Source organism: Schistocerca serialis, chromosome 10, assembly GCF_023864345.2.
Source record: "Schistocerca serialis cubense isolate TAMUIC-IGC-003099 chromosome 10, iqSchSeri2.2, whole genome shotgun sequence".
NCBI classification, from domain to species: Eukaryota; Metazoa; Arthropoda; class Insecta; order Orthoptera; family Acrididae; genus Schistocerca; species Schistocerca serialis.
The window spans coordinates 133,189,890-133,203,259 of NC_064647.1; the positions used below are offsets into that span (position 1 = coordinate 133,189,890).

The 13,370-nt window shown below is 37.9% G+C and overlaps 1 protein-coding gene across 1 annotated transcript in view; it reads right to left on the minus strand.

The window, feature by feature from the left end:
* Positions 1-1,358: 1,358 nt before the first annotated feature.
* LOC126424610 (apoptosis-stimulating of p53 protein 2) overlaps positions 1,359-13,370 on the minus strand; it is a 160,357-nt gene continuing 148,345 nt past the window's right edge. The window contains exons 16-18 of the mRNA XM_050087349.1: positions 12,334-12,500; positions 6,668-6,867; positions 1,359-3,458 (exon numbers count right to left, since the gene is read on the minus strand). Coding sequence (XP_049943306.1) covers positions 3,417-3,458; positions 6,668-6,867; positions 12,334-12,500 — 409 coding nt within the window. The 3' untranslated portion in view covers positions 1,359-3,416. The remainder of the gene's footprint in view (positions 3,459-6,667; positions 6,868-12,333; positions 12,501-13,370) is intronic.

The following is a 13,370-nucleotide window of genomic DNA, read 5'->3' on the forward strand; positions in this document are numbered from 1 at the left end:
GTCCCAGGTCGACGGGCACGTGCACCTTCCGCCGACCACTGGCGACAACATCGATGTACTGTGGAGACCTCACGCCCCACGTGTTGAGCAATTCGGCGGTACGTCCACCCGGCCTCCCGCATGCCCACTATACGCCCTCGCTCAAAGTCCGTCAACTGCACATACGGTTCACGTCCACGCTGTCGCGGCATGCTACCAGTGTTAAAGACTGCGATGGAGCTCCGTATGCCACGGCAAACTGGCTGACACTGACGGCGGCGGTGCACAAATGCTGCGCAGCTAGCGCCATTCGATGGCCAACACCGCGGTTCCTGGTGTGTCCGCTGTGCCGTGCGTGTGATCATTGCTTGTACAGCCCTCTCGCAGTGTCCGGAGCAAGTATGGTGGGTCTGACACACCGGTGTCAATGTGTTCTTTTTTCCATTTCCAGGAGTGTATGTATCTTTAGTGAATTAAAGCAAACACCCAATTATCTAGGTGTGGCTGATCTTTTCAGAGTTATGAGATTTTTGAAAAACAAAAAGATCAAAGCCTGAAATATCATTATATTCAGAATAAACATTTCTATTTAGGATAAACACTATTATGCCTAAGACTCATGGTTTGCCAGTGGAAGAGCCCACTGTCTGCCACCCCTGGAACAGAAAGGATTTTTCACTCTGCAGCAGAGTGTGTGCCGATATAGAACTTCTTGGCACAATAAAACTGCTTGCCAGACTCAAACTTGTACCTCTGCCTGTGCAAGTGTTCTACTAAGTGAGGCTTTAGTAAAGTTTGGAAAATAGGAGAGAGGTACTGCCAGAAGGATTGCATTTTTGACTGTACTTTTGAATGTTAACATATTTCATACCTGTCAGGTTTTTGAAGACAGATGTCAACCATCCCACATGAGGCCCCTTCAAAGTTTAAAGTAATTGTGTCAAGTGAGGACTCTGGGAATATAATCCAACCCCACATATATTGCTCCTGTAGGGATCACAAAGACGACATTAGAACAACTAAAAAACACACAGGCATTTAAGCTATCATCGCACCCCCCCCCCCCCCTCCCCACCCCCCAGCATACTCCCACTCCAATTCAACTGATATGGGAAGTAACCCCAGTATGTGGTACAGCAGGAAATACCCTATCTATCATACATTTCGCACAGCTTGCAGATCTAGCTGAGTATTATTTTTTAATCTCAAGAAATTTGTCATCAGTTTTCTGGCCTGCAAACAGTAACACAACACAGGTTGCAAAAAACATTCTGCCACTTAAATTTAAATGCATCACTAAAACATGAGTGTGTATTAACAAACTCAGACATAATAGAATTTCAAGTGATTAAGCAATAAAACAATGTCTAAAACTGGGATGAAAATATATTTCAGTTACAACATGATATTTACAATAATGATAATCATAGTGATAGTAATAGTAATATTTCTCTCTAAACATAAGGTATATCCATCCACTAGGCAGATGCTTACAGAACGGGATTAAAGTATAAACTATTTACTCATTCCTCAACACTGGCAGAGCCAGAAATGTAAAGCATTTTATTCCATACAGCAATAATATATTTATGTACATATGGAAAATATTTCATCTTTACCACTTATACTGCTTCACAAGTAAATATTTTATTTATTTAGTGCTAATTGTGCACCCCCACAGTTCATTAAAATGTATACAGCTGACATTCTCATTTCCACTTTTCGTACTTTATTAGGAAGGCACAGAACCATTTACTTTTCCTTGCATACAATGTTTGATTTTGCTGCCAGTTGCACACACACATGTATTCTCATCCTGCTTGCCTTTTAGTACCGATTAATGCTCAAGTGGTCCATTCATTGCTCCCACACAATAAACAGAAACATTGTTCAGCCAATACATCAGCAAATAACAATGTCTTACTGAATGTGTCAGTTTTCCCCATCACAAAGTTTCTGCATCTTATCAGGTATCACATTTTGCATCAGCAAAGTTCACAGGAAAGGTAAGAAGCATTGTGTATCAGATTTTTTTAACCAAAACTGGTGAATTAAAAACCTTGCATCTATATGACTGAAAAGCTATCGTGTTTACTAATCTGTGACTTCCATAATAAATTTAAACTGTGGAATTCTAGTAGATAAGAAAGTGTAAGAGTAGTGTGTTCTCTCTTTTTACACTGGAATCTATCAATAGGATAATTAATTCTATCCTTCATAGAACCACTTCTTTTGATATGTTAAAAAGAGAACTTGGGGACATACCTTTGCCCACAATCAACAGTATTTGTCACTATCAGGAACTATTTATGCAATCCTTAATCTATACCTTTTTAGTGAAGGTGAAAGATTCCAGTAGACATGTTATTGTCTTTAATAATGTATTAAATGAGAAATAGATTCACTATAACAACAACTGCTCATAATTATGGCCAGTGATGCAGAGATTATATTAAATTTGGACTCTCACGGTGTCTCAGATCTGATATTCCGATTACAGCCTGGCACTGTATAGTATTCTTAACAGTCAATGAGATGGGAGAAGATATGTCATTCATCACAAAGTACAGTCAAAAGCTCCATGCCAAAGTATAATAAATTTCAGCTGCCATTTTCTTACATTGGACAGTGGCAGGAATAAGACAAAAAATTAAACCTTCTGGAGTATGTGCACAATTCATAATTAGCATAACTTATGTAGAAAACCATTCATATAGTGCTATGAATACTGAAGGAACTGTGACTTTGCATGTTTTATCTCTGCGATGAATTGTCTCAAAATACATATGTAAAAATGTTGAAGTGTATTGTCAAACAACTCCATGGGTTACTAAAAACATCAAGGGTGCACTTTAAATTTGATCATGTTTCATATTTGCGTTGGCAAGTGGCTTGACTCAGTAAGACTGTGAAGCATTTCAGGCCGTTCTGTAAAAGTACAATATATCAAAAACTCTGTTCCCATATATTTATAACAGCAGGCATTATTTCCCCAAACTCACAGTTAATTCATACATACACAGTTCATTGTTGCCTTCTATTAGAAACATTACATATCAGCCTAATCACATCTGTCTCTATTACAGTTTACATAATATACACTTAACTCTGAGCATAGAAATTCGATGCCCATTAAAGCCTGAATTGTTCTCAGTTTTTGTACTTCAAGTGTTGCCTGTGATTGCATTTTAGTATAAAAGAATCACATCGAGTCATGGTCACAGACAAATTCATAGTTCTATCCATATGTAACAAGTTTAGAACCTGTAATATCTACTCTATCATAGGCCTGAAGTACAATGCAGGATAGTAAAATATCCTCAGTCAGTTCGATGACACACTTCAGTCAATAAATTCCAAAAAGCTTAAACTATTGTCTGTCTGGACTGGATTTGCTCCCCTGAGTTGGTGGCAAGTTGGCAGCCTGTTTACGTTGATCATTCAACTATCTTCTTGCCAGGCTGCACTCTAGGATAGAGCTGAAAAAAAAAAGACATGTAATTTAGTAGTCGCTCTTGGGAAACAGATGCACAAATTAGGCATCACACTTGTTAAAGAAAAACACTGAAGCTCAAAAAAAGAAAGGACTATGAGAATTTAATGTCTAATCCATTATTTTGTCATAAAGGATAGTGAGGCATAGCACCTTGCATCATGCCTATTCAAATGGAATATTACAGCAGTGATTGGACATGCAGTGTGAGTCACATGCAAGACAGGTGTCATCAGATGACTATGTAATGTAATTAATATATGTAATTTCTAAGCCATATGATAGAAGCCACTAGATGGACAGTTTTGTTTATTTGATTTTCTAATTGTTTATTAATTACAACTATTATTCTGTAATGACAGTGAAAGAAGATGTGGACGTGAAATAAGGTTTTATACAAAGTTTTTATACTATACATTGAAGTAACAGGTAATGTGAAGAGTGTTCAAGAATGACTTGTGTTAATCATTCATACCGGGGAATTTGTTGTGAACTATTTCATCAGTTTATGGTACTGGGGAAATCATAGTCTGGCTTCAGAAGCCAGAGACTGTGGTCATGTGTGTAAGTTGTGTTTGCATAACGTGTGTACGTTATGTGAGTGTGCATGTGCACGAGTGTTTATTTTCAACAAAGGCCCTGTTGGCCAAAAGCTCACTTTCTGAGTGTCTTTTTGTTGTGCCTATCTGCAACTCAGCATCTCCGCTATATGGTGAATAGGAACTATCCCCATAACATTGTTACATTCCATCCTGGATTTTCCATTATTGAGCAGTCAACTCATACAAATAACTTGGCGTAATACTTTATGGCTATATGAAACAGAATTATCACAAAGATTCAGTTGTAGGTAAAACAGGCAGCAGATTCATTTATTGATAGAACAGCAGAGAAATAGAATCAGTCTAAAAATGAGATCACTTACAAATCACTTTTGCTATCTGACCTACAACAACGCACAAGTGCTCAAAATAATACTAACTGGAGATATTGAACGCATACAAAGAAGAGCAACCTGAATGGTCACACATTTGTTTCACCCATGATGGAGTGTCACAGAGATGCTGAAGAAATTGAACTGGCAGCCTACTTCCAAAAGTTCAAGAGTTAGCTTTAAATAATGTGTCTATGTATATCAAACAACAGAATGGATTAATGTCAATATTGTGGAAAGGATAGAGTGCTACTCACAGAAACGCACAACAAAAAGACTGTAAACAAGTAAGATTTTGGTCTAAATGCCTACTTCCAAAATAAACAAAGAACACACATGCACTTTCTCACAAACTCAACTTGCACACACATGACTACTCTGGCTGTCGAGGCCAGACAGAGAACAGCTGTGCATGATGGCAGAAGCAACCTGGGTAGTTGGGGGGTGGGGGCTAAGGAGGAAACGGGGGTGGAGTGGGGAGGTTCAAATGGCTCTGAGCACTATGGTACTTAACATCTATAGTGATCAGTCCCCTAGAACTTAGAACTACTTAAACCTAACTAACCTAAGGACATCACACAACACCCAGTCATCACGAGGCAGAGTGGGGAGGTGGCAGGTAGAGTAATGATGGGGGACAGTAAAGTGATGCTGAGAAGGTCAATGTGACAAACCCAGCTGTCACCCACAACATAGGCCCATACAAATTAATAGATCATATTATCTTTCCACTGCACCTTAAGATCTTGCATTCAATACTAAGTTGTCCTAGGCAGCAACATGTGCCACTACCCAAGTGCCAAATTGATGGATTGAAATCCAAGAGTAACACAGAGTCCACACTTAGATGCAGCATGGGCAAACATTCCTGAATAACCAGTCAGGTGGCATGAAACAGATGTCAAGTGACTGCCATAAAAGTCTGCCTGCAGAGCAATTACAAATAGATGTTTCTACATGTCTCTCCAGCATTTTTCATACCTTAATTGCTTCTGTAACGTCATTTGCATTTTTCTTGCATTGTATAATGTTTCAACAGTCCTACTCCATTACGATCCTATAGCTACATTGACTTCTTTCACAGTGTAGGATTCAGATAAGTACCTAATACTTAATTCCTGTGATACTAAGGTCAACATACCACATATCAGGTTATTTATATTACATTGTTTTTCAGAGAATGGACACCTTGGCATTACTATACTTCTGTTACTGTAATCTTTGATCAGACCAAAGAACAGGCAGTCACACTTCATATTTGTTTCAAAATCTCTCTTTGAAGATCACGTAATATAACATGTTAGTTATTAGGTGTAAATTTCTCACCAGGTATACATTACTGTAACTGTGCTAAACAACAACCCACTTAGAAGGATTACGTTAAGACAGACTCTTATGACAATTACATATGTTCTATATTTGGCTGTATTATATTTGGCAACAATGTGTTTTTGATCCACAGATGTGTACAGTGTAAGTACTGCGGCTTTAAAAAACTTTTTTAATCCCCTCGGTCTCTACACTGCCTGTAGCTACTTTATACTTGCATCTATTTTGTACCTTACAGTTTTGTCCTGTGAAGATGGTTGTTGTAACTGAAACCAGTAGGGAATAAATATAAAATTCTACAGCTAATGGTGGAAATATGCTTCTTTCAAAATATTATGTACTGTTTCAATAATGAATTGATTTTATAGTATCACTGTACTATGTTAGCTGAGTGATGAATATTCAGTTCTAAACATGGATAATTACCGAAGAAAGATTTGCACATGTACACTATGTACACTGTTGCTAGAAAACGGCTGTTCACTGTAAGGTGACAGAAAAAAAGAGAACCTTTGCCCAAACAATAACAATAACGCATGGCCTACTAAAACGTTGCCAGCAAAACCTCATTTATTTTAGAGCAAAATGTCTTTTTTTTATCATTTTGAGCTCTGGCGAATCTGGTTTGCGATTATGGAAACCTTCTGATACTGTTTTGTAATTGTGCCATTCTGAAGACTTTGTATAATCCTGAAAGGAAAGTACTGAGGAGCAACATAGTATTATTCCGTGCGGAGGACTACTTCCTCATGTGAAATACCGGGCCATAAAATATTTTAATGCAGACAAGTAAAATACCATGATGTGTACCACAACATCTGGCATCCAAGCAGAGAGATTATTTCAGAACACAATCTCATAATAGCACAAGTTAGGTATGTTTTAGCTGAATGACCATCATGTTGCACATATCTGTTCATACTCGTACTCACCCCGAGCAAGTTGCGAGGCACATATCCCTCCTTGTCGTCGAGCCGCGACCACCACCACTCGCGTTCGTTTTCATCTCCCTTCCGCAGGACCACCAAGCGGTCACCCTCTCGAAAGCTTAGCTCGTCCGGGTTGTGTGCTTCGTAGTCATAGACTGCCCACACGACACCACCGTTGAGAATTCCGAGCTTTTCTTGGACACCTTAGAACAAGTAAAATTAATTGTTTTCAACAACAGGTTCAGAGTATGAGATGCAGTGATAATGAGCATGATCCACAGCACTCAAGTACAAACATGATTTAACAAAATGGAAACCCCAACAGTTTGTGTGTAAATTTGTCAATTTTCCCAGCTGTGTTCCCAGGTCCCACCACATTCACAATCTCAGAAATAACATATTTGGAAGAAATAGCCAAATATTTGTGACAACAAAGGTATCAGTTTCACAGCTGTCCTGTTTTGATGATGATGATGATGATGATGATGATGATGATGATGATGTATAAAAACTAATGTATAAAAACTAATGTACACAATTCCTCTTTGTTTATTTTATTTTTCCATGTATTATTCAAAATGTAGACAATGAATATAGCAAAACTTCATTTACATGTTTTTTCACTTATACATTTTTCTCACTTATACCTTTTTTTCTTTGTGTGCTGGCAGAATGTGCACAAGTTATGATGCAGTGTTTCAGAGTGGGTTGCTGGGAAGTGGATTGGTCAGGCCGATATTAGACTATAATAAAATTTGACAGTGTAATAAGGAAATTTCTCAAAGTTAAGCATTGGTCAAAATTTTTTTGATCAAAGCTAGCGCCTTGCCTTAAATTTGATCAAAGGAAGCATTTGTCTTATGTTTACTGCATGGAGAAATCAACTGCTTGGAGCACTAGCATTGCTGCAGCTGTCTGACACACAATGTTCATCAATATGACTCCCAAGTTTACATGGTGCATCACATATATGACAAAATTGATAGAAATATTCAGGGCAGATAAAACACTGTGTGGCTTATGACACCCTGAGTGAATAAAAAGCAAGAGCTATAAAAAAAATTGTGGACGCTATTAGCCGTGAAGTATGGCCAGGATATACCCCCGAGAATATAAAGGAGAAAATCTACAACTTCTGTGGAAATAAAAATTTTTCATGACTGCAGTACACATTAAATGTATTTTCCTTCACAAATTCCTCCTTCAGTGCATTATAAATAGCTTCAAACATTTCTGGTATTATTTTTGTCAATGTGCACTGCAGCATTAGAGAGCTATACTGGTACTGTAAACTAGAGTAGCTAGAAATTTCAGTATTATGGTAAGTCTGTCTTTTGCAGACATAGCATTTCTGAGAGAGTTCAGCTTCATAATATGAGGAGCCGCTTGAGCACATATTGAGATGTACTCTCATCCATCGCCAAAGGGATTTTGATGCGACTTTACGTCCTCAACTTGCAGCCCCATAGCAAATTTTATTGTATATTTTTTGCATCTTGCCATTAAGTCCACGGCTTCACCCAAGTATGTTTCCTTTTCTTCCGCATCTCATGCAAATGCAATGACAATGCAATTACAGTGCACACAACTGTACACCAGGTATAATTTTGCTTCTATTATTGGGGGTGTAGTATGTTTATGTTGACAATGACCATTCATTGCTGGGAATTCATTTCACCACAAAATACTGTCCACTCAGTAAATTAGTTATACTCATAAAATGAACATTTCATAACGAAACATTTGCGTTATATGAAGATGGTGTTGCCAACATCAGTACACTACACCACCAAGCTGCAGATAATAGTATTAAGTCATCGTCAGCAGTTATGAAGGAACTTTGACGAAATATTTGATGAGATTGTAATACCCCCTTTTGCACCACGTCAAAGGTCATTGTCGAAGAAAATTTGATAGTATAATACCGGCCTAAGCTCCATTTATTAACACGGCACAGCAGCTGCCAACTAGAAAATCACTTCGTTGCGAACATTCAAATCCAACTAAAACTTAATTTTTAATGTGACAGATTTGAGATTGTTTTATAGATTGGCGGACAAGCAACAATAGTATAAACTGCAATGATAGAGTTGTCACAAATACCAGATGTTATACAGAGACTGTACAGTATTGGAAAGTACAGTATAATGCATGAAGCTTACTATTACGGCAGTGGTGATGGCCACAGGGAAGATTGGTGGTAGGTGTAGCACTCATTCGTTTTCCCAAAATTTCATGACTTCTGATGAACTAGGGCACAACTGGACAAGAATTGTTGCATGTCGCTCGGGAATCCCGAAACACATCACACCTCATACTGTAGAGTCGTGCTGTATTACTGTAGTTCTAATTATTTTGAAAACTGGTAACATGAGGGGGGGGGGGGGGGAAAAAGAAGAAGAAAAGCATTACTATCGCTGAAAAGCTACGAATTTTGAGAATTGTTAATGAAAACATGAATTAGGAATTTCTGCATGTACTTTAAATTCTGTAGCAGCAAAGGCAAAGGAAACAAGATAGTGCAAGTGTATTCAGAATTTCTACTAGTAAGTGGACATGCATTCAGGGTGAGAAATATGATGACATGGGAGATTGTTGTAGTGGTTCAGGCAACATAGAGCAGAAGGCATTCTTATTAGCAGCCCAATGCTTTGTGGAAAAGCAAATGAATTTGCAATTAGACTCAGTGTAGAGAATTTCAGTGCTTCATCAGGTTGACTGCACAAATTTAAGGTAAAAAATTACATCAGCTGTCAGAACGTATGTGGCAAAAGTGCAAGATTGGAAGGAAACCTGTTTGAAAGAACTGATATCCCAATATGCTCCTAAAAACATTCTCAATGTGGATGAGATCGGCTTGTTTTACAATGTAATGCCTCACGGCACTATGGCATTCAAAGGCGAGAAATGCCATGGAGGAAAACAAAGTAAACAATGTGCAACAGTGCTGTTATGTGCTAACAGTGATGGGAGTGAGAAGCTCCCCCACTTACAATCAGGAAATTTGCCAAGCCTCATTGTTTTAAGAACACTGTCACGTTTCCCACACAATACACTAGTAACAAGAAATCGTGGATTACGCCAAAAGCTGGCTTTGAAGTGTCTATGTGAAAATGGGTGCAGCAGGCCAAAGGATTTTATTGTTCGTAAACAGGTGTGCAGCACATCCTCCCCTTGAGGAATGTGACCGTGGAATTATTTCCAGCGAATTTCACGAGTGAGCTCCAGCCACTTGACCTCAGAGTGATACATAATTTCAGGTTGCATTATCGCAAAATGCTCTTGCAGCATGCCACCAGATTTGTAAACATCAACAAAAAAAAAGGAAGAAATGAAAATAAACATTTTACAGGTAAGATTTTTACTTGTCATTTATTTCATGTTGTGCTACTGGAGCCATAGAACACTTTAAGAAATAATTAATGAATTTGTTTCTTTTGATAGGCAATGCACTACAGTGCAGCTTCATGGCACAGTGTTTCAGGCGATACCATTTGGAATTGTTTCTGCAAAGCCGAATTTGGAAATGAAGTCCATGATGATGGTGGAAATGACCATACTGATGATATTTCACCTAATGATGAAGAATGGAATCAAATTTAAGAGCAGGCATCATTTGAGGATTACGTGAACGATGATGAAAACCTCATCACTACAGAACCCATGAGTATCGCTGAGATAGTTTAATCTGCATTGCGGGAGCTGGACAAGGAGGAAACTGACAATGAGGATGATACAGAAGAGTCTCAGCATTCCTCCGTGACATTTAATGATGGAGTAAATTCGTTACAAATAATTGAACAATTTGTGACACACCACAATGTTTCTGACTAAATAGTGACAGAGTTATCCCATTTTGAGTGTACAGTGTACACTATTGCCACGTCAAAGAAAAAAAACAAGCTGAAATTACAGATTTTTTTACGAAATGACGTTTACATTTTTCTTTATATCATTATTAAGTATGGTACCTAGTAAGCCTATATAACATTTTGTAGAATGTAAGTTTTTATTTACTGGATTTTTCATTTGTGTCTACCAATTAATTTGATAGCATGGTGCTATATTTCATATAAACGGTTTTCGCATTTATACGCTTTTTTCCTGTTGTCCATTGTAAAACGTATAATTTAAGTTAAACTGTAAATGGAATAAGTTTAGAATAGGTGTAGTATTAACTTTTTAGGCAGATGCCTGATGTCAATAAAAGTTTGTAATTTTACTTAGACAGAATATGTTGAAAAATAATTTTTCTCAAGGAGCCTCTTAAAAGGGGGCGTAGTGTCATACTCAGGTAAATATGGTAGATGCTAAAAGTATCATGGCACCTACAGTCATTCAGACTGCCAAGCTGCTCTCAAATCTCTATAAGCCCCTGCAATGAGACCATCGAGCATCGCAGAATGCAAGGAATGAGAGACTAGAAGAAACCAACTGGGTACACCTTCTGTGGGTCCCTGGTTACTCAGGTATTACTGGTAACAAACAGGTTGACAAGCTAGCTACGACAGGGGCTACGACCCCCTTTGTTGGACTGGAACCTGTCCTATCACTAAGGTAGTAATAAAATCTAAACTATATGGCTGCATCATCAGAGGGCAGCATTTAGAACTTTGGATTAGGAGACAAAAAACAGAAAATTGGCTAGCTAATGATGCCAAAAATGTTTAAACTGAAGTTCAGGACTAGGCTTGAACAGGAGGTAGATAAACTCTCCGTAAGTTTAATGACAGCCATAGGGACTTCAGGGAGTATTTTTAAATCATGGTAATAGAAAAAGGAGCTCCCAAGGGTCGACTGTGTGGTGAGGGGGATGAAACCACATCACAGAAAAGACAAAATATCTGGATCAATAATTCCAGAAGAGGTTGTGAATAACAAACATATCATAATGGGAATTCTTCTACTACTCACAGGTATTGGGTGGCATTAATATTCAGGAGGGAGACGTATCACACAAACTTTGTTTTGTTGTGGACAACAGAAGATTAAGTCCTCTGTTTTGTCTCCCTGATCAAATCAAATCAAAACCAGTAATCGTTTGCTTGTGGAGGGAAAAAAAACAATGGTTTCAAAAATTGTTGCTCCTGTCAATTGCAAAGTGGGTGCTGTAGTTTGATTTTTATGTGCACCAGGACCTACAGCTGCTCAGATTCACCACGAGTTGCGCACGGTTTATTGGCCTACAGTCAGGAGTGAAGAGAAAGTTAGGTGACAGTGTCATGACTTTTGAAATAGGCATATAAATGTGCAAGATGGGTATACAGGCCCAGTGACCAGACTGATAAAACTGTGCAAAAAGTGGACCAAAGTCTGCAATCCGAGCAATGATCAATTGCCACAATTATGAATTTCCTTATGTAGGATGCACCATTACATGAACGATTGTCACAGAAAAACTTATCACAAAAATGTAGTGCAAGATGGGTAGCAAAAATGCTTTACCCATCAACAAAATGAGCAAATAATAAAAAATCGATGAAGCAAACACTAACAAGATACAAACAATTTGTTTTCGAACTGTTACCCCTCCTTGCACTATAAACAATGACTTTAAGGTAACGAAGAACTTGAGAGGGGCTTATTGGGTTACTATAGGATTCCCTGCTGCATGTAAATTTTGCATTTTTTGTTAGCTTGAATTCATGAGACATTCTTTCATTACTCACTATAAAGATATTCAGAGCATCCATCAAAGCCTTCCTCATCTTCCTCGCACTTCTCTGCTGCTGTCTCGTGGTCTGAAAGCGTTGTTGCGAAGATACACGCTCCGTGCTCCACGAGAAATTTCACCATGGCCAGGTTATTGCACGATGCAGCACAATGCAGAGGCGTCCTGCAAAAGGCACACAAAAATTTCTGAAACAATCTGGTTCATTTGAAAGTGATATTTTATGGAAATAATTTACAAAAGTATCGTGACAAAACAATATTAAAAAACCTCCGATTTTTTTGCTGTAACATACTGTCTTTGCTCTTTTCTTTTAGATCATATAAAACATGAAAGATAAAGTAAGCAGTCACATTCATTTTCCATATCAAAAGTAATCTATTCGTGATAATTACAGAGAGAAGTGACTACTGTGATTCAAAGTGACAAATTTCTTGTGTGATAGGTTGATTTCTGCTAAATCCCTGGGTCAAAGACTACACAAAATGTATTGTCATTAATATCATTAACATGACCATGCATATTGCTGTGTCTTATACTGTTTGACAGAATGAAGACATGGGAAATTATTGCAAGCTTAGATGAGCACTGTACAAATACTTTAAGAATGTCATTTGAAAATAAGGTATCTGGAATCAGCATAAAATCATTTTTCCAGTGACATAAACTAAATTACAAAAACTATAAAATCAACAAATGTATTCCTTAAGCATGACAGTTTTCCTCACTCGCAAAAATGAGAACCAAAACAATTAGCAAGAATTCATTTCACGTGTAGACATATGTTAAGAGGTGTTCTTTTCTTCATTATGAAACAGGGAAAAACAAAAATTGAAAATGTGAGGCAAGTAGATACTGCAGAGAACAAAAAGTCTCTAGAAATCTTGGAGCCAATAAAGGTATTAGAAATTACTATGGTTTAGCCACTAAGGTTTAAAAACCAGAGTAATAAAAGGCAGCAGAGGACTCTTACAAGTGAGGAAGATGGTGAGAAGAGAGAAATGTGTTGGCAGACTGAAAAATAGCCAAGAACAA